We start from the raw sequence: 24,605 nt of genomic DNA, 5'->3' as shown, positions 1-24,605 counted from the left end.
AGAGCTAGCTCCGTGGAAAGGCCTCAGTAGAGCCTCGGTCTGGCCTGGAAACTGTTCCGGGATTTTGAGTCTCTGTGTTTGTGTATTCTTTTTTGGATATTTTTTGTGCAATTGTTGGACAAAATGACTTGCTGTGTCATTAATTGCACCAATAGAGCATCCAAGGAGTCTCCACTTCATTTTTTTCAGTAAGTAAAATTATATTTATGTATTTTAGGTCACTGCCGAGCTGAGCTTAGATTTTAACATGTACTGTTTAACCATGAAATTTAAATGTAATAGGCTAAAACCCAGTGCATTTAACATAATGCTGCATTTTAGAAAATGGGTTGAAATATAACATGTTGGTGGAGCTGGGTTCCGACTATCGGCTTGTGGAGCTCTCGGGAGACCGATGTTTTCCACCCGTTCCCCCCTCCCCGCAGCTCGGCGCATCTCTGTCTGCTGCGCGGGCTGCTGGCTTGTGGAGCTCTGGGATGGAGAGCTTTCCACCCGGTTCTCCCCAGCGGCAGCTCTGCGCATCTCAGATCACAGCGGTGCTTGTCTGCTGTGCGGCTGCCGGCTTGTGGAGCTCTCGGAGACCTCTGTGTTCCACCCGGTTTTACCCAGCGGTCAGCCCGGCGTATCTCTGACTCAGAAGCTCTGGTGTTGTGCACAAACTCCGGTTGTAGCTAGGTTGCTACCTCCATTAGCTTAGCTCCCACCTCTGCATTAGCTTCGGGTTAGCTTGTAGCTAGTTCAACCGGGTGTCATCAGTTGATCCCAGCCTTACAGCCCCACCCTCAGCACCACCTCTCTTCCCTTTTGTAGAATTGTCTGGGCTTGATGGAACCTGTGACACGGTCAAAATGGCGGTGGTGGCCACCTCCCATTTCTCCTCAAAAATGTGTTATTGGAGCCTATGGAAACCCATTGTCCATATATGTATATGTCCATGGAACAGTAACATTATGCTACAACAACTTACGGATCATTACAATATTTAGAAATATTTTCAAATGTTTATGGTGTTTTGTAATAATTCCTAATAATTATAAGATGAACCCTAATTCAATTCAATTCAAAAATACTTTATTAATCCCCAGGGATGAAATTTTGATTTCAGAAGTGGGGGGGACACAGCAGGCTTGTGCGGATTTGGGGTGGGGGTGTTATGTAAAGACCCCTTGACACGTCACGTGCCCATCTCAATAATTTTTCCATCCTCAATATATATATATATATATATATATATATATATATATATATATATATATATATATATATATAAGTTAAAAAATTTACAACTCTATTATTATTTTTATTTATTATCATTATTGAAGTGCAGTTTTGGCTGTTGACAATGGATAGGCCATTGTATTTATTGTTTTGGGTCTTTTTTATTGTTTTTGGTGCAACATTTTCTAACAGGGAGTGAGATTCCTTTTTTATTTAATTTTTGTTTGTTATTTTTATTCATTTAGAAGTTCTGGTTCTGGACATTTCAATGTTAAATGAAGGTTTCTTTGTTGCATTTTAAAGGGTGTACTTGCATTATTATGATATATTAACATTATATTAGTGGTTATTTTGGTCTAGATAATGTTGACAATATCGTTTATCATCAACAATTTGTTGGACAAAATATCGTCCAGCAAAATTTGTTACTTTCCCAGGCCTAGTCAAAAGTATAAAAATTATTTATACATAAACGGTCCTCCTGAGATCTGGCCGTTTGTTCATTTGCTGTGTTAGAGGACATGCTGAACTAATGTTTTACACATGATCATCACCCTAACATTTGAGTGTATAAAAACATATTAAATATGTTTTTTCCCTTAAAAGTGTTTAAACAGTTGTTGCATTTCAACACACAAAAAATAAATGGAAAAAATAAGATAAATCTAATGAAAAGTGTACATCTTTGACATTAAGCTTAAAAAAATCTGTTGACGATGATGATACTGTTCATTTTTCAGAGCTTTTTAATGTGAAAATATACATTGCAATAGATAAGTTTACAATAAAGTTAAATGATAAAAGTTTTGAAGTTACACTTCTACTACTACTACCACTACTAGTAATAATAATTATGATGATAATAGTAATAAAAAAATAATAATTATAATACGAATAAATTGTGTCTGAGGAGTCAGTTATGTGGAGGAGATTAGTTTGTAAAAGTTAATTTTGAGTATGTTTGTGAAGGAGGAGGTGAGTCTGAGCTTAATGCAGGGGTGTCACATGTTCCAACTTACGTTTTGACTTTGAAAGAAGTCTCTTATATCCACTTTTCGTTTTCTTGACATGCTGCCTCCTGGCTGTGCCTAACTACCAAAGACTCACAAATGAACACTTATTCAAATGTTATGTAATGGAAGCTGAGCTGAGCTCTGATATTACACAGCGTCTAGTTGACGATGTGACTCAGTACTGGTGTTCCCCAGCGGCTCCAAACTAGCAAAACAACGTGAGCACGTTCTGACTGTTTACAACTTGAGTGACAGCAGCAACAGCCAATAATACGTTAGCAAGTATCAGCAGAGCCAATAGATTAGCTTTTGGGCGGGTCTAATAGTAAAGCGGTTTCCGTTTCGGTCCTAGTGCTCAACCAAATCCATTTAAAGGAGGGTAACATTGTTTTTGGACGGAAAAAAGTGCAGGGGACCAAAACTGCCTTTTGAAAAAGTGGGGGGGGGACATGTCCCACCCGTCCCCCCCCCAAAATTACGTCCCAGTTAATCCCAGAGGGAAATTGATTGCTGTAGTAGCTCAGAATAATAATAATAATCAAGTCATCAAAGAGTTATTGTATATTACAATGGCTGTTGGCAGGAAGGATCTCCTGTAGCGGTCAGTGTTGCAGCGAAACTGAAGAAGCCTCTGACTGAAGACACTCTTCCGTTGTCGAACAGTCTTGTGAAGAGAACGCTCAGGGTTGTCCATCATTTTCTTGATTCTCTGGAGAATCCTTCTTTGCATTATCTCCTCCAGTGGTTCCACAGTCGTCCCCAGAAGAGAACCAGCCTTTTTTATTAGGCTGTTGAGCCTTTTCAGGTCCCTGCTTCTGATGCTGACCAGCACCTGATTTATCATTGCCCATTATGATCGATGGAAGAGATGGTTTGAATTTCCTCTTTCTCTGTCTCCGTTTTGCTCCCGCTCTGCATCCACGCTCCTTGCATTTTAGCTCATTTGGGATTTGTGGCTTCAGTTGAGGTATTATTTCAGCCTTTCCAATGTTAATCAGCTGCTCCCGATTGTAAACCAGCTTGTTATCATGGTTACGCATCATGACAAATGCTCAAAAAGTGAAAAAATTGCAGTAAAAATCCTTCAAGCTTCACAGCACCAGAAACAGAAAAGTAAAATGTCAAAAAAAAAGTTTTTCTTGAGAAACTAGAAGAAAAAAATGTCCAAAAAAGGCAAAACTTACATATAGTGAACAGAGCTACTCCAACATGCAGCCACCCAGAGCAGCGCAGTTCCAGAACAATTTTCACTTTCTGTTGATTTTTCCGAGCAGGGACGATCTAAATCTCATTTGAACCCTCCTATTTCGGCACAGTATTGTAGCTATAAAAATGTGTAATGTGTAAATATCACTAATGAAGTACATTGTCTTTACATGTTGAATTTATTAATTGAAAACTAGAGGATCAAATACATCCGATAGGGAAGTACATTGTGATGTTTAAAACAAGATGTGGACTTGTAAATTCTTTTTAATATGTTGAATTATTTCAAATCGCATCATGAATTGTATGGAATCAAAATCGTTTTAAAATCATAAACGTTTTTTTTTTTTGTTGTTTTGTTGAGCTGTCCGGAAAGGGAGGAGACTAAGACACTCATGTATAGTTTATCAACAAAAAAAAGTAGATCTGGAGGAACTTGACCTTTAAAAAAACTTGTTGAAAATGTTTTCTTGCAAACGGGCCTCTCTAAAAGGCAGCTGGCCCCCCTCACGGTTAGAAAGAAAGAAAACTATATTTTATATAGCGCCTCTCAAGATTAAAAATTAGGTGCTTCACAAAATAAAATAAAAAAAACACCAAAGTATAAAAAAGATTTTATATATGTTAGAGAACCTCCCCTGCACATACCTCAAAACATTTGAGGCTTATAAAAAAATTATTTTCCATTAAAACCCTGACAAAAAAATACGGCACACTTATTCTAAACACGTTAAGTATACCAGTAACTAGTTTGGCTGCGAGAATACTGAAGTACAGTCACATTTATTTTACTTTTCACTTACTTTTACTTAAATAAGTACACTAATAATAATAAAAACACAGGGATATTATACTAAAATTACTTTATTACAGCTGATTTCTGTTCAACTCCCCCTCTGCCAACACAATGGTAAATACAATACAAACAATATAGTAAATGGATCCTATTTTTTACTGTTTTTTTTCTTTTTACACAATTTAAATCCACTTTTAGTACTATTACCATCTTTTATGTAGCATCTTCATAATCTCTGACATTCAATAACAATCTTCACCATCTATACATTTTAATACAGGTTATAGGTTGTAGTGGTAATGTGCCAAAAAATAAAAAATAAAATACTGACGTCTTCAAAGAAATGCAATCTTTTCATCATCTGCCTGTCACACTTTTTTCTTCATCAGCCACTAAACCAAAGCCAACTGGTCTTTGTGTTTCATACATTTCACGTCATTAGCCTAAGAACAGGTGAAATATTAGAGAAAACAGTTGCGTTGATGTCTGGGCTTGGCAACTCGGGTATGGCACAGTGTTTGACCATCAGTCGTTGTTTTGTTGCCGTTTCACATCTAGTATCCTGCTCACTTTCAGTCAGTAGAGCAAAAACTGGCAAAAGTTACTTGTAACTAATAGAAAGAAAACCCATAAAATGACATAAAGGTTGGTGATATCCTCTGACCAACAATATTATTTAGACTCCAACACAAGTGACGTAAAAGTGAGTCAAACTCGATATAAACCTAAAGGTTGGCATGTCAGGGAGGTTGAAGTGGCCTAACATTCAAACTCTGGGTATTGGCTTTTGACTCTTGGTGAACCTCCGATAAGAAGTACATCCTTATTTTTACCAACCACACATACATCCTAAAGGAAATGAATACACTTGGATAGTCATTGGAATCAAGTCAGAGTACTGGGACCCAAAGTAAAAAAATTTAACTAGGTAGTTGGGGTGGGGGGGCTGCACTGGAGAACATCTCCTGCAGAGGAAATGATCTGCTGACTACATGAACATTTAAACAGGATGGCAGCAAACGCAAGAGTGAATCATTTTTCTGGTGCTCAAATACCTCCGTGCACAACTCAATACCACGTAAAGGACAGAGTTGGATAATGGGCTTATTTTGTATCTTGTTCTTTAATTAAATCAAAAGTACTTCAGCTTTGAGATATGGGGAGCAAAAGAAGTCTTTTCTATCTGTTATTTGTTGTAGTAAATTATTTCTGAAGGCCTCTGGAACACCTTTATCTGAGATCGAATTAAAAACTGCAGAGAAAAAAACTAAAATAATCAGAAAAAAATGTTTGTTATATTGGAAACTTTTTTTTTTTTTTTGCATTTGCTCAAATTTATCATTACTCAACTACACTACCAATTGTAATTAAATAGAACTTTTATTTTTGTTCGGATGAGATTGTATGAGTTTTAACTTGGCACCTTTTTGGATTTTAACTTATTTGGTCCTGAACCTTTTTTCATGATCAGTGTTTTAGTTCAGTAGTGAAACACCTCTTCTTCACGGTCGCTACCACTTCCTGCACATCAAGGACTCCTCTTTAACTTTGTTCAGCTTGTTTTATAGAAACTGTAACCAAAACATTACACGAGAACATTGCAGCATCCTTTAGCACGCTGTTCAATCAGACATCAACAGGTAAACAACCCAGAACAGCTAGTGCCACAAAGCACAATAAAAGCTGTAAAAAAAAAAAGATTCTCTTACATACTGTATGCCAACATGCACAAGTTTCTGGTCTCTACTTGGGAATTTGCTCCTAGAAAGAAAAAAGTCACAGCACATGTAAGTTTGACTCGTCTATCGATGTACCGATGAAACATTCCTCAACCAGAAGCTTTGGGGGGGGGGGAAAAATGTCAAATATAACTTCTAAAAGCATTAAGCTGTATAAAGTGCTTTAAAAAGGCAGCAGTTTAAAAAGGCACTAAATAAAGACAAGCACTGGGATTGTACTTCAAGGCAAACTAAGGTTCAGATTTTCCCACAATTCCACTTGAACGTGTAGTGACATTAGTCCGTCTCAGGGATATACAATTCTTGGAAGTTTAGAATTAAAACTCCAACCTGACCTGAACTGAAAACCATAAATAACCTATGGTGAAATCTGAAACTGAACGGTGTCAAAGCTTTAAAAAAAAAAAAAAGGCACAATATTAGTAGAAGCATTCATCTGAAACAATTTGTTTTGGTTCTGGATCCGGAAAAGTCCCATTTTGGTTGGTTTCAGTTAAAAAGAAAAAGTAAACAGTAAAAAGGATGCGTGGAAATGATCCCACTGACCATGGATGAGCGTTACAGCAGGCTGGTAGACAGCTAAGCATCCTCAGGTAACTCTGAGGAGTCTTCCACCGTACCACAGAAATTTGGCCAGTGCGTCACTAAATGTGAATGGAAGTTAAAAAGAAAAGATCCTGAAGCAAAACCTGCTAAATGAGAGCGCTTGAAGCTACTTTTCTAGAGGCATGGTTAACATTAAACAGCGTTTTCTGTGCAACATGAGAGCAATGGCTGTGATTAGAGCTAACTTATGATTTTACAAAAGAATATTCTCCGTAGGAGAGAACTGTGAATAAAAACACATGGGATGCTGACACTCAGACCGCTTCTGTAACATACGAGTAAGAATCTGTGTGTGTGTGCCGATAAACTGCTGTGAGGACAGGCCATGCCTCTCCCAGCCCTTTTGACCTGAGCAACATTTGTTTCATCACACATCTGTACAGGTGTAGTGTTGCAGGAGGGAGGGGGGGGGGGTCTAAGTGTAGGAGAGGTGTGACCCATTGGAGATCTGAGAGGTGACACTGGTGCTCCTACTCATACCCTGCTCACTGTGCCCTCCCGTGGGTGTCATACCCATCACTTGGGGGCTGTTCTGTATACTGCCGCTGCTGCGAGATCCAGCAGACTGGTGGCCCCAAGGAGGCGGACCCCCTCCACCATGCATGCCCTGCCCCCAGTTATGCTGCATAGGTGCTCCTCCTTGACTGGAGTGATAGTGGTGATGGCTGCCCTGGTGACTCGGGCCTAAACTCGAACTGCGGCTGCCCCCCCAGCGGGACCCTTGGGAGCTAATGGACGAGTGCAGTTGCTGATAGTGACTGGGATACCCCGAAGCCCCGGGAAAGCTGTTGTTGAGCGCCTCGGGGGAGATGTTTGATAGCACCATGTTGCTGAACCCCAGGCGCAGGCTTTCTGAATCAAAAGCTTCGACTTCTCGGGCTTGGCGCTCCAGCAGGCTCCGGATTCGCTCCTGCCGTCCATTCTGTAAAGTCTGCATTTCCTCCTCAATCTACAAAAACAAAACAACTGTCATGAGTAACCGAGGAACGGACGTATTCAGACATCGGGACAAGCCAACACGAGAAGAATATATGGAGAGGAGAACCTTTTGCTCTAGTAGTGCTCGTCGGAGTAACACCCTTTGCTCCAGGTGCTTCTTCTCACGCTCATGCTGAGCATCTGTCTGCATCTTGATCTTGCTCTGGTAGGCATTCAGAAGCTCCAGCTCCTGCTGCAGCTGCATTCGTAAGGCTTGGCACTGAGATTCCTGAGTTTCATCCAGGCGTAGCTGAGAAAAAATAAAGGAAACGGGTGTAAAATATGTTTAAGGACATTAATTTTTCTCCTTAGGGGGCATGGTGTGTTCTTAATTTGACTGCTAGGGCATTACTAAACTCACCGCCTGAGTGGAAAGCATCTCGTTGATGGAATGATCGTATTGCTCAGCCAAAATGGCGAGCTTGCGGTGCTGCTCCTGCTTCAGCCGTTTAAGGATGGCTTTGTGCTCGGACTTTGGCGTGGTCTCCAGAAGGTGGTTTCTCAGTGCTTTATACTGCCTGGTCTGGATCTTACACGTGTCCTGGAACTGCTTCTTGATCTGTAGCTCTTTTGACTAAGCAGCAGAGAAAAGGTGTTACATAGAAAAGTAGTGATGCCCATCAAAAGAACATTTGAAGTCATCAGACATCAGAAGCGAACCTTGAGGCTCTTGGGCTGCTGGCGAACCTCCATGGCATGTTTGCGTCTGAGTTCCCTCTCTGTCCTCTTGTTGTACTCCTGCTGATTGGTGAGCTCTGTCTGGTGCTGCGTGCGGATCAGCTCGTTTCTCGTCTTTTGGATGGTGTTGAGATGACGGAGCTCCAGCTCTTGCATAGACTCATGGTGTCGAAGAAGCATGGCGTGCTCCAGGTCCTTCTGGGTTTGACGCTTGTTTAACTCCTAATGATGAGCACATGGAGACTTCAGCAGGAATTAAAGTAACGTTACCTGTCAACTGTAGACTAAGACATCCTTTTCCCTCTGGGATTAATAAAGTATCTTTGAATTGAATATTCAGCTTGTGAAGAAATAAAACTGTATTTATAAGTCCTGACCTCTCTCACTAGGTCCCGTTCAGTGGAGTGACGGGCGGTTAAGATCCTCCTTTTGAACCTGCGAGACTCTAGCTCCAGGTACTGCCTCTGTCTGCGCTGTAAGTTGGCTTCCTCCTCAGCCTGGAAGTGTTGGAAGTTCTCTTTCTGCTTGGACAACCACTCCTGTTTTTCCTTTTTGGGTGTTGACTGGTTTTCATTCAGCTCCTGAAGAGGAGGAGGACTTCAGGTCAATAAGTACAACTACATTTGTAATTCTCTGAGGTTTATTTGTCGTTCAAGCCTCTAACCTCTTTCAGCTGCTCCTTGCGAAGTTTGTATTCCCGTTTCTGGGACTCCAGAAAGCTGTTGAGTTCTTTCTTGAGCTGATTCTGGATATGCTGTTGGAACTTCTTTTCATCATTGCTACAAGCTTTTGACTGAAAAAAAAAAAAAAAAAAAAAACATTAGCAAACTGATAAATGCTCAGTAATGGCCAACACAGTAGGAACGGTTGAGCTAGACTTCAATCACAAGTATCCAGAGCCTTTAGTGGTAGAGCGGCGGAACAATAGGCCTGTTTCTACTACTAGAACTTCCAGGTAACCTCACCGATATGTGCGCATCTCTATTTTACCGGGCGCAGTCCTATCTTTAGTGGCGAGGCGCGGTGTGCTGCTTCTGGGACGCGCCTGAAAACTGCCACGCCGCGGCCGGTTTGAAGCACGCCATAGACTATAATGGATTCTATTTGATGCAGCGAAGCTCCGCTGCCATTGCGCGCCGCTGATGCTTTCAGTATGAAATAGGCTTTAGTGTTGCTGAGGGGTACTTGTGTTGAAATCATGCTGATTGGTTGTCACTCAGTAGGAAATTAGCAGCAGACTACGTCCGACAACTGGCACTTGTAAATCTGGAATTTACTAATGAAGCAGAATGGAAGGAAAAGAGAAAAAGCAGCTTTGATGCTGCTTCAGAAATGTTGTTTCTAAATGGCCACAGCCATATGACGGAAATCCCCAACGACGTTGGCCGTGTTCTGGTCGCCAACAGAGCATCGTAAAAATGGTTGTTCTGGTCGGTATAGGGCTGGGCGATATGGCCTAAAATCAATATCACGATATATCAAGGATTTCACCTTGATAACGATACATTTTCGATTTATTGCCCAGCCCTAGGTCAGTTCCACTTTTTACTTCACACTGCCGCTCTCCTGGTCCCCTGAATGGAAACAATTGATGGCTTAATTTGAGAAAATAAAACTTTTAATGTTTTTATTTAGGGGAGCAACGATATGATACGATACTTGGATCTGAGTACTCGCCGATACCGATTACCAATACAGATACTTCTACCACACAAAAAAATGCAATAATTTGGAACACAGATTTTATTTTCTTCTCTGCTTTCAACAGGAAAAGACTGTGAGGTAGATAAAAAGTAAAATATATAAATGGAAATCATCACAAAACTAAAATATTAGGTGAACAGAAATGACAAGTTACAGTGAAGCCATTTTCAAGCAACTGCACTGGTATCGGTTTCTGGTATCGGTTAACTTTTACCGATACCGGTATTGGTATCGGCACAGATACCAATTCCGGTATCGATACCAGTATCGTATCGGTGCATCCCTATTTTTATTGTCCAAAGATGTTTTTGGGCGCTGACCAGTGACATCACACAATGTTCAGTCAGTGGCATTATGACGTCGTTTTAGCAAAATCTTGAAAGGGACGTATTTGTTTGGAGACACAAGATTTTCCCCCTCCCAGAAATTTCCCAGAACTCCTGTAGTGGAAACGCGACTAGTGCGGGTCATTTATAAGGTCCTAAACAGTAATCATGTCTGGCTGCTTTAAATAACAGAATGCCATACGAACGACATCAATGATAAAACAATCCAGCAGCAATAGCTTAAATGCTGAAATGAACAAAGTGGATGCACACAAATATCCTGCAAATTAAAACTGACTGTTGCTCCACATCCACTAAACTCAGAAATCTCTTTTAATCTTTGCCAGATGAACAAAGGTTTTTAATTTGACCCGTTTATTAAACTCAAACACAGGAGAAAACCAGGTTATTTTTATTAGTGATGTAAACATTTCATACAAACAAATAGAAAACGAGTGGAAAGCTTACGTCTTTCTCCATGGACGCCAGGTGTTTCTTGATCAGCTTCTCCATCTCCTGAGCAAAGTTGTTCCTCTGGTTCTCCAGCTCTTTGTCCAAGCGAAGCCTGTGCTCGTCCATCTCAGCCTTCAGCTTGTTTTCCAGAGCCATCAGCTGTTTCTGATGCTGGCGCCGCATGCGTTTGTAGCCCAAAATCTGCTCTCTTAACTCGGAATTCTGCTCGTGCTCCTTAATTTGGCGAGTCAGCTGAAAAAGAACATTCCCCCCCCCCCGAGATGGATTAGATAAATGAAAAAGTCTTTTCATCCTCATAGCACTGACAGATCATGAGGTGGGATTTGTGACGATTCCTTGTTAAGATTAAAGCATAGCTTGTCCTGCAGATAAAAGCAGCAATGAACCTTTTGTTTTGTGCACATATAGAATAAGTGTGTTTACCACTGAAGCTGTTCGTATTGTAGCAAAGTGTTCACGATTCCGGTTTCTTGGCCTTTGAGTTTGTGCAGAAGGGGATTGTGGCTCTGTTGTGGCTCGGTTCTGAAGCTCTGGCTCTTCATTCCTTGTCTCTTGTTCCTAAATGGTACAAAAAGAAGCCTAAATGAAAATAAATCATGCAAACGTGTGTTTGATCTGAACAGATACTGATGAGATCTTACAGGTTTGAGATGAATGACAGAGCTGTTGGACATCACTGTGTGGTCTCCCTTCATGTCCCCCTCACTCTGGTCATCGCCTGCGTCAGTCAGGCTGTTGACGGAGCTGCTCTGGGAGCTGGCACTGATCGACATGCTCGGGATCGACTGGCTGCTCCCCACGCTGTTCACCGTGCCTGTTCTACTCACACTGTGCTCTGGTTCCTGTGAAAACACACGGCAGGCAGAAACAAGCTCACAACAACAATCAACACAATATTAGCAACAAGCTATAGCCTTTTAACAAACCTCCTCGTCATCTTGCGCCTCAGTTATGGGACCATTGTGAGCTTCCTGAAACAAGATCTTCTTCATTTTACGATACTGCAGATTGTCCAGCTCCCTCACTGCATCCTTGGTGCGATTGATCAGGTCTATTAGAACCGACTCTGGACGCGGACGCTGCACAAATGCATGCTGGAGAAAGAACACAGAACACACCCCTAGAATTAAAGTCACTGGCCGTGTCTCAATACCCAAGGATGCTGGTACGTTCTTGTGTACTTGACAAGTATGTTCTTGGCAAGTACAGCAGGAAGTCCGTTCTACCGAGTAGGGGAGGGCGAGGATGGCAATTGGAACAGAACTATTCTCTGCTGCGTCATTGCAGTGGTTAAAAAAACGTCCTGACATAAAAATAAAAGTCTAGTTTGTCCGTTAAATTAAAAAATAACAATTAACACACATTATTTGTGTAATATATGGTCCACTTTTGATTAAACTTGATAAAATACCAGCATTTCCAGCTGTTAAATGAAGAAAAAAAGTTTAGTTTTCACCAAAATGGAGCTATTTAACAGAGCATGCAAATGATCAGTTGTTACTTTGTGTTCTGTTTGCTCGCACCGAACTGGACTAAAGGGCTTTCGTTCACTCTGCTCCTTTTGCAAGGACCAGGCTGCAGGAAAACTGGAAATTAACGGAGTTTATCTCCTTGACTACATTTAAAACCAGACTGAGAGCCCTTGGGACGGATTCCCTGTGTTGTGACTGCCTTCTGTTATTTTGTACATGCCATGTCTGTGTAACTGAAAAATGTTGTAAATGTAACTTCTGCTGCCAGGACTCCCTTGAAAATGAGGTTTTTAGTCTCGATGGGACCTTCCTGGTTAAATAAATAAATAAATATTAGAGGCAATGCTACTTTTATTTTGATAGTGGGTTAGCTAATTAGCACTTTGAGGGAGTCTGGATGAATTTTACAGGTTACACCCAATTATTTACAATGACAGGCAACTTTACATTTCTTTATTAGTATTTCTGCTATAAAACACTACCAGCGTTTCCCCTACACAGGCTCAGGCGTGGTGCTGGCCCTTTAAGAACTAACCACGAAAAGAGATATCTGTAGCAGCTACTTCAGTATCTCACTTTTAGGAGTTCCTCGGAGTTTGGCCTGTCCTGAGGAATCTTCTGAAGGCAAGAATCGACAAAGTTTCGGAAATAATCCGTCCTACAGTGGAGTGGGGGGAAAAAAAAACACAAGCGAGATTAAGACTGCAGCTGATAAATGAACAATGACTACATTTACGTCAAAACTCACCATTCACTAGATTGCAGAGTTGGGCTTTCATTCTGTGCTATATGGTATAAGGCACTCATAGCATTCATGTTGAACAGCGGAGGCTTCCTCTCGGCTACAAACCAGAGAGCACTTTAAATGAGTCAAACGGGAATAACCCTAAGCTGTAACTTATCAGACCACTGAGAACATGTACCAAGTATGCACTTGACTCGAGCTTTCATTCAGTTTGGAAGAGGATAAAATAAAATCCAACAAAGCTGACATGCAGAAGATCAACATGGATGTTTCTCATTTTTTACACTTTTACAGGAACAGCACTTCCTCGACGAAAGCAGACTGACTGTTGGATAATTACAGTACTGCTTATGGAAAACTTCACCACAGATGAGAAACAATGCAGTAAAAAAGTCCCCAAAGCATGTGGACACCGAAACCAGGAAGAGTGGAAAAGAAAACTGGGTAGAACAACTACTTAAGTATTCAAAATTAGAAAAGAAAAAGTTCCATTGATGACAGTTAACTTGCCCAATTCGATGCAGGTTATTCCTAAAGACCAGATGTCCACCTTTCCATCATACTGACCCTCATCCATAGCCAAAATAACCTCTGGGGCCATCCTGGGAATGTAAACAAAAGCAGTAAGTGAGAATGTAAATAATAGACCTGTGGAGAATATGCCGAGTTGCTCTAAGATCTCATTTTAAAATTGAGCGTACCAATATGGCGTCCCAACAAAGGAGTTTGCAGGGCAGGCGATGGAGGCAGAGCCGAAGTCTGCCAGTTTCACCTGGCCGGGTTCTGTCAGCAGGATGTTTCCTGCTTTGATATCCCTGTCAAACACACCGAAGCTTTGAAACGCCTGGCGGCAAAATGTCTTGGCATGCTTGAAACACTTAAGGCACTCACCGATGAATCATGTTGTGGGAATGAAGATAGGCCAAACCTTGAAGAGCACCATGGGTGATTGCAGCTATTTCAACTTCTTGCAAAGGCTTCTTGTGAACTGGAAGGTACGCATCATCAGTGATGTCACAGTGGGATTTGAGTGTCTAATTTCACAGCCACTCACCTTCTAACAAATCTGAAGCTGATCCTAGACAGTACTCCATCACCAGCTGTAATAAAATCAAGCCTTTAGTAGGAAATGGTGTTTTCATCTTGATTTAAACAATGATCTTTTTATTTTACCGGTACAATACTGATACCAGTAACTGTCTAATGAAAATCTTACCCAAGCTGTATGCTCTCTCAGGTAACATCCTTTGTACTCTATGCTGTTTGGGTGTTTGATTTGCCGCAAAAATTTCACTTCCTTGATTATGTCTTGCCATTTCTGCAAAATGAGTCAAATTTATCACATTTTTAAATATTTATAACCAATCAAAAGTCTAAATATTAGAGTCAAAGAGAGAAATGGGTATTCTTTTTGAATGAAACACTATAAGCAGCAGAATACACAAAATGTAAATAATAAAATAATGTTTTACACCATTATCTGAAAATCTGACAGTAAATAAATTCAGGTATTAGCTATTAAAAAATGATGGATCACTATATCAGACCTCATTGGATTGTTTCCCACTATAAGACATCTTCTTGATGGCAACCACGTCATTTGTCCGCGCATCCTGTGCCTAAAACATCAGAACATTGGATGTTTGTGATCGTCAACGAGACAACAGATTATTTTAGCAATACCTTCAACATGACCACATTATTAAACACATTAGAAAACCATCTTATTGAAATTGTTTCAACTATTCTATTACCAAAAACCAATAAATATCCTCAAACATACTATTTAAAGACCAAGTTCAGTCCTTTTTTTCAATAAGTCTGCAGTGGTCTCTAGTATAAATGAATGCCTTGTGAGTCGATCTCTGTGGGGGAAAAAGCTCTGGCGCTCCTGTTTCAGGAAGTAGAAATGAGCCTGGGGGTGTTTCTCAATGTAAAGGAACCTTGCCTTGATCCCACCCCAGTTGCCTAGGAGATAAGTCACCAGGAACCACCAAGGCATGTTCCTATGTTCATGTGCTACGGAGGCGTCTGTCCTCTGTTTGTCTGCCGGTTAGCCAACTGATCAAGGACACATGAGAGGAGCCTTGTTGTCTTCCCTTAAGCTGAGCATACACTGGGCGACATTTTCACTCGTAGCACTCAGCTTCAGCTCAAACTGTACGACTTCCTCGCGGGCCAGAACTCACGAGTCATGCGCTCACACTGTACGACCCAGTTCTCGGATGTGACCGGACAGCTCACACTGTACGTCTGGTAGCAACACGTCGGACCTAAAAATATGCTAAAAATAGCAGTTTTTACTCAATACGTCAGACTTTTTTGTCTTGTTTTGCCTGTTGTCCTTCAGGAGTGCTGCAGGAGGACACACAGGGATTTATGGAGGTTGGAGGAGGAAAACAAAATAAAGAAAGTAAATCTGTGTTTTGTGATCAGTTTAATTTGACATGAACACGACTAACACGCTTTCTTGACAATCTTTGTGAGTAAAAAATGTGCAGAAATTAAAACGAACAATGTGTGTTATTAGGGAAATAGCGGGCAAGCAGTGTTGATGCAGGATTGCGCATGCGCCGTGAGCGGTTCTGATACTTTTTGGGTCGCAGCTGCTCGCAGCGCCGCTTCAACAGCGCGATACCCTCACGAGGGACGAGCAAAATATCAAACACGCCAGAAGTCCGTGCGAGCTCACGATTGCTGATCGGCAGCTGGTCACGTGGTGTTAATCGCCTCTCGTAACCCCCTGTACACTACACGACGCTCGGCGCAAAACTCGCCCCGATCTTGTGGATTCTCGCACGAGTGGAAAATCGGCTCAAAAAAGTGAAAAAGTCGCACAGTGTACGCCCGGCTTTAGTCAAAAATCCTCAGAATACAGTGCGGAATTTTCAAAAATATGGCGGATCAGGACCTGGCAGCAGCTACTTTGGGGGCAAATTTCCAGTTTAAACGTAAGTCAACTAATTCTAGCTATCCAGCTGATCTCTAAAATGTTGTTTTTTTTAGATCCAAAGCAGTTTTCTGTGGTTGGTTAGTTGCAGCTTTGGTGGCAATAGGGCTGTTGCGGTTGAGGAATTCCCCCTGCGGTGATTCAGGGTGGCTTAATATTGCGGTGTGCGATATTATTGCAGCACTTTTTTTTATAGCAGTACTATCTAAACATAATGTTTACACATTTAAAAAAAGTTAAAAATTGCCGTGCCTTCTTTAATAACACTTTACTGAGTGCAGATCAAAGGGCAGTAACAACACAGATCGCAGTAACGAATTGTTTCTTCGACAGTCGGAGTCCGACTGAACTTAAAAACAACAAAATTCAGGAGAAGGTTAAACTTTTAAATGCAAATTTGGCTGCAGCATCTAACAAATAAGAAACAAGTCCCCATTTTGTTTAGTTGTTTAAAATCAAGCATAAAAAATTACATGTACCGGGCGCGCGCGCGCCGGGGGGGGCGGGCGCACTTTCAATTCACTTTCACACACACGAATGACGGTGATTTATAGCTCGGTCACGTCCTTGTTACCTACAAGTAAAACCAGCATGTTAACCATATACGGTTTGAGAGAGGATCTGAGAGGGGTGGCAACATTTGCAGCAACACTGAAAACCCTCTCGGATGGCGCGCTCGTTGCACTAACACACACGTACTTGCGTGCGACTCTGGCGAGCAAAGGGAATCTCTCCCGGTTGTTGCTCCACCATGTCAGGGGGGTTTCTTTAGGGTGGATGCATTCCTCCTGCAGGTAGCGAGTGAGTTCCAGCTCGGCTCAAACTCTCTTCGGGACGGTTGCAGAAGCAGTGCTTGTCCAGGACTTCAGCAGGTCTCCGAGCGTTTGTTTATTTATTTATTTTTTTGCCGCTGGTGGCAGCTCTGTCTCGGCCAAGGACTCTGGCTGCGCAGCAGCTGACATACTCAAAACCGGCGAAGTAACGTTTCGTTTTGATACCAGTGCAGCCTTCCTTCTCAACATGCATCATTGAGTTGTACCAAGTTCAGTAATCGCGGTGGCCCATGATGCAGCGCGGTGGGTTTCTTCATATTGCGATATTTCATTTTTGCGGTTACCGCGACAGCCCTAGGTGGCAAGCAGGTACTTACTCGCTTACACACTTAATTTAGCCAGTATATACACAATTTAAAAGGTAAAAGGCTACTATGATAGGCGGGACGTAAACAGAGCGCGTAAGCAAAAGACAGGCTCTGGACAGCCGCGGTCACATCTGTTCCATTTAACAGACGAGTGTTTCCTCATCGTTTTTCTATCAGAAAGCTAATGCATGAAATAGTAGAAAACTATTTTCATATTTAGACTGCATGTGAAACTCAGAATGATCGATCATATTTTACAAATAAGTGAAAAAACAGTTTCTCGGTGAACCTGCTCTTTAAAAATGTTTTTGTTTTGTTTTATTTTAACCACTTCTCTCCAACTAGAATGCTGTATTCTCCGAGGCCACAGCAGTTCAAACAAAGATCAGACTGAAAAAACATTTAAGGCTTAATTTTCTCGTAGATTACTCACAAAATAAACAGCACCAAAGCTGCCATGTCCAATTTCACGCAGATCTGTGAAGAGTTTCTCTGGGTCCTCCCTAAAGAAGAGGTCTGCGATTTCGGGGTCCTTCAGGCTCCCCACCCGACTGCTGTTGGGCATAATGTGGAGTTGGGGGCAACGTCGCTGTCACCGGGAACTATCTGGGTCTGCGACGGTAAAGCCCCCAGTGACGGCTCATCTGAAGGACTGTGCTTTCATGTGTGTTCAGGGCTGAAAAGAGAGAAACAAAATATTAGTCATGGAAAGTGACGAATCAGAAGGAGGGAAGCTTTCTGCTTAGCGTTTATGGCAGGAGAGGTTCTGATATCAACTAGAACTGAAATTTCAGGATAATAGAAGAATGGCTAGTTAGAAATCCTAATGCAATGTCAAACTCAGACCCTCGGGCCAAATTTGGCCAGGGGTCTATTTTTTTATTTGGCCTGCAATACCAAATATATATTAAAACTGGCCCGCCAGTTGATTTTGCTGCAAAGACCACAAATCCCATAGTGCTTTGTGGCGTTAGCGCGTCTGTTGGAGCACCCTCTCCTTTCTTTTTACATTCATTAGCATCCACGCTGCTAGTGGCTTCAGCAGCGCTGCCTCCTCAGTCTCGGACAAACTGAAAACTCTCCTCTCTCTCAGCGCCGAGTTTACTCAGCAATTTGACGACTTTGAAGCCCAGAAATGAATTTTAACAGCTCTGTTCTCGGCCGACATACAAAGCGCACCAACCAACTTCCAGACCAAGATGATTTAACTCCAGTTTAGTGACACACTCAAGACAAGTCAGTATGACTGTGGCTGCTGCAATTTTTATCTTTCCTCCACAACACACTGACTACACTGTGTGGTCAAGCTGCTCAGATTCTCTCCATGTTCAGCAGCACTTACCTATGTGAGCAACTGTTGTCTGTGATGAAGATGAACAGAACACAGGAGTCTCACTGATGAACTCCTTCCTCAGAGCCCAACCACAGAGATGTGGGTATCAGGCTGGAACAGGTGAGCATCACAGTAAATCAAACTGAGCTTGAATTATTGTGGGTTTTATGCACCTTTTCTGCTCCAAAGCATTAAAGTTAACAGGTCAAATATTACATTATCATTTAAGGGAATTACTGTTTTTCTTATTTTTGTTGTTGGCCTGTGAAAAAATATTTAACCCACTTTAAAACAGGAACTGGAAAGATTACAGAAAGATGACGAGAATAGAAAATCCCCTTATCCTCAGTGGGGGAAGCTTGGTGTCACATCAGCCATAACATTCATTACAGGAGAAAACAGGGGGAGTAAAAAAATAAGAATAAAGAGTAAACAACAAGAAAACCTAAAACAGAAATACTTAAAAGATCAATAATATATATTAGGGATGTGAATCTTAGAGCAACTCACGATTTGATTAGATTCAATTCAATTGTGCCGATTCAATTCAGAATCGATTCTCGATTTAAATCGATTCACAATCAATGTTAACAAAGAGTTTCAGTTCCAGGAATAACTACTTAGTTGTACAAGTTAGTTAAAGCTATGGGACATTTTTATTTGACTTTAAAGTGGTCATGATCAAAAAATGCAAATTTACAAGGTAAACTAAAGTGATTCTAAAACTGTAAACAGAAACAATCTTTTGACCAAAAGGCAACATTTATTTTTGCTTACCTTGTAAAATAAAACAAATCTTTAGTTACCTAACAGTAGCTTTGAAAGTAATATGGTCAAATACTTTTTAAGTATGTGTGGAAACATGTTTAAAAAAGTGCCTCCGATTTCTTACAAAGGAAAGTGTTTCCTCTCATTAATCAATAACAAAATAAATACATGAGTAATCCTGAGTACTCACTTATCAACTTAGAAAATAAATGAGAATATCTCAAAATTCCGAGTATGGAAAAAATTAGTCAAGTGCCAACTTAGCAGATTTCATAAATAAATCATCTCAATTTATGGGACCACAAAAGTAATTGGAGTACTAACTCTCCTAACAAAGATTAAAAAAAAACAGACAAAAGTGCATCTCAAACCTGTAACATGCCAAACATTTGAGTTCTTGCAATCGATTCTGAACCTTTATAAATAAGATTCCCGATTCAGACTTGAATCGATTTTTTTCAGCACCTCTTAAATATATATATATATATGCTATATAATAAAACGTTATGTTTTTGTGTTTTTTTTGACGATATACGTTGCATTGGGTATGATCATGTATTCTGGGGGCGTGGCTTGAAGGGGGAAACTTGAAGAAAAAGGGTTGGACCTTTAAAATGTAGTTTGCTCGAACAGCTTTCTGGATCATCTGGCTACATTTAAATATTAGCAGCAAAATGTTGAATATCTTCAAAATAAGTTTGGTGAGGTAAAACTTTCCTAACCACTACTTCACACTGGAAGCATCAGCGGCGCGGAACGGCCGCGGAACGTCACTACTTCCAATAAAATCCATTATAGTCTAGAAGGTGGGGGGGTGGTTCAAACCATCCGCAACGTGGAAATTTTCAGGTGCATCCCAGAAGTGCCAGGCCACACCACGTTGCTAGAGGTGGGGCTGGGTTCTATTTCTGCCGCAGGATACTTCTGGGACACATCAATTTCCAGTTAACATAAGGCTAGACAGGAAATCTTTTTTTGAATTTGTTGAGAATTTTTTGTTTAATGGCGGATGGCACAAACTCGAGGGATTTTATCATCTCACAAGTTCATCGAGGAGCTCGGCAGAGAAGCCGCCCTGCGACTGAGATTCCCCCGGTGTGTACTGGCATGCAGCTAAAACATCAGTAAATTGTTCCACAGCTATTCCACGCAGCTGATGTGTCCAGTGTGAATTAGTAGTAGTAAATCTCTGGAAATATCCATTGAAATGTTGTTGAAAACGGGGTTAGAGTAAGAGCTGCATCGCCAGACATCAAAACGTACGTTTGGATAGAGAAACATTTTCTAGGAACCAGATTTTTTGTTTGATCTTTTTGGTGGTTCTTTTGTCAGCTTGTTTGAGCCGTACATAATGATGATCCATTTCTTTCTCTATAGAACATGCAGTGTAGCAAGTCAAGCTCTGTTAATAAGGCAGTCCTGACATCGGTTAAACCCATCTCTTCCTTTTTAATGAGAGGTCTTACAAACATAAACCTGCTGCTTTTGAAGCAATATTTACTGTCTATAGTATTATTCCCCTCTAGAAAGTACCCAGGAATGTATACATTTACTACATTTAACTTCAAAATAAAGCACCCATTAGTCTTTAGGCAGACCAACACTTAGACTCATGGGTGTATTTACTACCTTAGGGCTTCTGCATCTTTTGTGTCTGCATGTCTAAAATTATTGGGACCATGCCAACACACACACACACACACACACACACACACACACACACACACACACACACACACACACACACACACACACACACACACACACACACACACACACACACACTTGTTTCACTTACTTGTTTGTGTGGACCTCCATTGCCTTCCACTAATTTTAGTGACTCCACTATGCCTAACCCATACCCTAACATTAACCAGTGGGGTTCTGTTCCTAACCTTAATCTAAACTAAAAGCTAATTCACATCATACCTCTAAGACCACATTTTAGGGTGCTTAGCATTGCGTGGACCAGCAAAATGTTCCCATAATGTGGAAATGTCCACACAGTACAGGTTAAAGTTAAACTATGTCCACTTAAAACATAAAAACAGGTACGCACACACACACACACTTGTATTTTACTACTTTTTAATCTATTGTAAAGCGACTGCTCCAGCGTCAGACTAATCAGTCAATACGTTTTCACACCAGACTGACAGGCAGTGATAAAGTGCTGAAAAGCGAGTTTGTCAACTGTAAATTTAAAAAAGAAAATACATCATTCTGAGTGATGTTTCACCAGGAATTTGACACAACTTAGTCTATGTTTCCCTCTTGTTTCTGCTCAAGGTACTTCATGTTCTGAAATGATGTTTAATCACAACAATGTCTAATACGCCTAAGAAAACAAGAAATGTAGTGAAGGTCATGATTTTGCTTTGTAAGTGAATAAATTAAAGGCAAAGATGTAATTATCTTTGACTTAGAAGTAAACCACCAAACTATTTGTTTTCTGAGGATATGGTAAAAAAATAATTATCTCAGTTACTTCATTTTGGACTAAAATCAACCTTTTAAACATAAATCCATGAGTGTTCACTCCATTATTCAAGGCTACACTTTTATCAATAAAACTCTTGTTGCCACAGCTGTTCCAGTGTAACTGAATTTTTTTTCCTAAGTCCATGCCGCTCAGATGATCAGTTGCTAGCAGATGCAGAGCTGACGCTAGTCACAAGACTTCTTCTTTCCCAGCCGAAGAGAAACAGCCCCCAGTCCAAGCAGACATCTTTTGTCACACAACAACACTGAACAGCACACTATTTCACACAAATGCAGCCACAGCCCTGAAATAGAGCCTCATTACCATGCAAGACTGTGCCTCTTTATTGCCATTGTTCTTTTACAACATTGCTGCCACTCAGCGAGCTTTGTTGTCTTGTGTCATGATCAGAGTTTTCAACCACAGACAAAAAAGTGACGATAGTCGATACCTTCCTAAACCACCCAATCCTTCAAACCAGTGCATACAAATGCAGAAGAATGCAGCAGGACAGGACAGCAGAGCTGGAAGGCTGGAATTCCCAATGTATGCCCTCACTACACTGCATTTCTCAGCATTTCCTGTTAACACTGCAATGGGGAGGTAGGAATGGCTTCTGGTGAACATTCTGACATACCGTATTTTACATCCTTGGCATCAATGCAAAAACAAACAAAACAATGAGACATTTGACAGTGAATTTAAAAGCTTTCAAGGATAGAAATAACGGGCAAATCATTATTTTTGTGTGGGAAATTAAAGAGTAAGTCACCCCCAAACCAACTTTTTTTTCTGATAAACTAAATAAATGTGTGTCTAATCATGCTGCAGACACATGTAGTCAGCAGTTTAGCACTTTAGTGCATTTTAGTTACATTTTTTATTTTCTGCCTAAAACTGTCAGTGTTGTGCCATTGTCATGTAAAAAACTGCACTGTATTTGAATATGCCCTATTGCTATTGGCTAAGAGGTAACCTAGAACGTTAGCTGGTACCATATGATGTCACAATGTCATTGTGAGCCTGTGTGTGTGTGTGTGTGTGTGTGTGTGTGTGTGTGTGTGTGTGTGTGTGTATTTGTTAGCGGCTCTGCCCTCTCGGTCTGCTAGGCAACAGCATTTGTTACATTTTTCAAACAGAAAGTGGGAGTGGAGCAATACTCTGGTAGGGGGTGACTTGCTCTTTAAGTAAAGAACACCAAATTTCATATAAAAACAACCAATTTTTAATATTAGAGCAGCTGTATCTCAAAAATCTAATTACACAGAAATAAATATCAATATCTGACTTATTTCAATCCATCCACATTAAAAATATGATTTTTTTAAAAACTTTTTAGCTTAATTTGAACTTTTAAGGACTCCAAAGAGGTCATTTAAGAGGTCTTGTCAATTATGTAACTGCAGTGGCATAGCATAAATAAAAACCTGTTACACTAATTAAGTCTGACTACAACAAATAAGGTTGTTGTGATGGTTGATTTCTAAATTCTGTCCTGTTATTGCTGTGATAAAAAAAATCTTTACATGCCATTATGTTCCCTCAATAAAGCCTAAACGAGCACTTTCGGGATTAACTATCACTTCAATAGCTGCTGCGTTTCAATCTAATCCTGACAGTAAACTACATTTGGCACCTGAGGGATATAAATGAGTTAAATAAAACAAAAGTATAAACGGTGGAGTCTGTTAGCTTAGCCACTTAGCCGAAACTCCCTGCTCTGACAGGCCAGCTCTGAACGCTGTTGTGGAGAATGTCGTCTACTGAAACAGTACGGGAATATAACACAACGCTCTCACAGGCCCAGTCTCAGAACAAACACTAAGAAAACCCTCACGGTTCTCCGTGCTGTCAGTTCCCTGCACTAAACACACAAGTGAAACATTTAAAGATTAAAATGCCCACCCTTGAAGTAACTGGGGGTGCCAGAGTAGTCAGATCCCACTCCCAGGAAAGGTCCAAAGATGGCTGCCGAGCGCTCAACCGCCGCCTCTCGTTTGTAAAAATACGCTGGGAAGAAAAGCGAGGGCAGTCGAAAAACTTCCCAAGCACCCATAAAACAAGCCGCGATAGTATCCGCGGAGTCTTCTTGACGAACCGGGTGTTTAACCTACCCCACTGGCATCTGAATTGTTAAGTTATGCGTGCGTAGCTAACTCTGCCTGCCTGGTTGTCCGTCTCCCTTCGACATGCTGCTAGCAGCAGTTCCGCCCTGCCTGTTGCAGTAAACTCTGCCTGACCCAGGAACATCCAGAAGCGGAAACACTGGAGCATCATTTAAAATACTACATCTGCAATTGTTTGCCTTGTAAATAATAGAGCAGTTCCAAAATAATTGTCAAGGGAAAAAAATAACCATTTTTTTCTGTACTAATATGCTTCAAAGTGTGGAAATTTTGCTTTGACATAAGGTTGATACAAAACACGTTGATGAAGCTTTTGCGCTAAATCCCTCTCACACAAAGTGATTTCATCAGTTTTATTCTCGACATTTTCAGTATCTTCCAAAATGTGCTGTTTCAGAACAAACTGGGGCTGGCCACGCCCCCCCCCCCCCCCCCCATGTTGCTATAAGCTAAGAAGCTCAAATATCTGGGAGGGGTTTGGAGTAGAGCCACTGCTTCTCCAGCAGCGGATTTTTTTTTTTTTTGCACATGAGAGGTGATGGTGTGCTGAAAAGAGCATGCCTGCCAAAATTTGTACTATTGACATGTTTGTTATCTGCAGGTTTCCTTAGAAAACGATGGTTTATGTGTAAATTAAATTAATTATTGTTTATTACATGTTTTTGTATAATCATAATTTCATCATATTTCTAGTCCAAAACAAACTTTTTTCTGGAGAAATGCAAATTAGGAAAGTGTTCGCATTCTAAATCTATTAAAAATAGCCTCATCGCTCAATATTCTAATCGTTTACGTCCGCAATTTGCGATTGTTTCAACAAGGCATGCACATTTCGGCAGGCATGCTCTCT

General features: G+C 40.9%; 1 protein-coding gene across 2 annotated transcripts; it reads right to left on the bottom strand.

Moving 5' to 3' along the window:
• Positions 1-6,763: 6,763 nt before the first annotated feature.
• Positions 6,764-23,745, bottom strand: taok1a (TAO kinase 1a). 2 transcript variants are annotated; one of them, XM_015951187.3, is made up of 20 exons: positions 23,535-23,745; positions 17,480-17,722; positions 14,503-14,574; positions 14,172-14,273; positions 14,010-14,055; positions 13,847-13,943; positions 13,657-13,770; positions 13,466-13,557; positions 12,959-13,052; positions 12,787-12,868; positions 11,665-11,832; positions 11,380-11,580; positions 11,162-11,296; positions 10,733-10,969; positions 8,899-9,027; positions 8,612-8,815; positions 8,217-8,456; positions 7,918-8,130; positions 7,624-7,806; positions 6,764-7,527 (listed from the first exon to the last, which is right to left on the bottom strand). In XM_015951187.3, exons 2-20 carry the CDS (start codon positions 17,609-17,611, stop codon positions 6,994-6,996), a joined length of 3,075 nt encoding a protein of 1,024 aa, XP_015806673.1. In that variant the 5' UTR covers positions 17,612-17,722; positions 23,535-23,745; the 3' UTR covers positions 6,764-6,993. The 2 variants fall into 2 exon arrangements, with proteins under 2 accessions (XP_015806673.1, XP_070399322.1); XM_070543221.1 differs by lacking the exon at positions 23,535-23,745 and adding an exon at positions 18,389-18,407.
• Positions 23,746-24,605: the final 860 nt, after the last annotated feature.

Source organism: Nothobranchius furzeri, chromosome 13 (assembly GCF_043380555.1).
Source record: "Nothobranchius furzeri strain GRZ-AD chromosome 13, NfurGRZ-RIMD1, whole genome shotgun sequence".
NCBI classification, from domain to species: domain Eukaryota; kingdom Metazoa; phylum Chordata; class Actinopteri; order Cyprinodontiformes; family Nothobranchiidae; genus Nothobranchius; species Nothobranchius furzeri.
The sequence above is the reverse complement of the archived record's forward strand: the minus strand, read 5'-3'. Positions and strand labels throughout refer to the sequence as shown.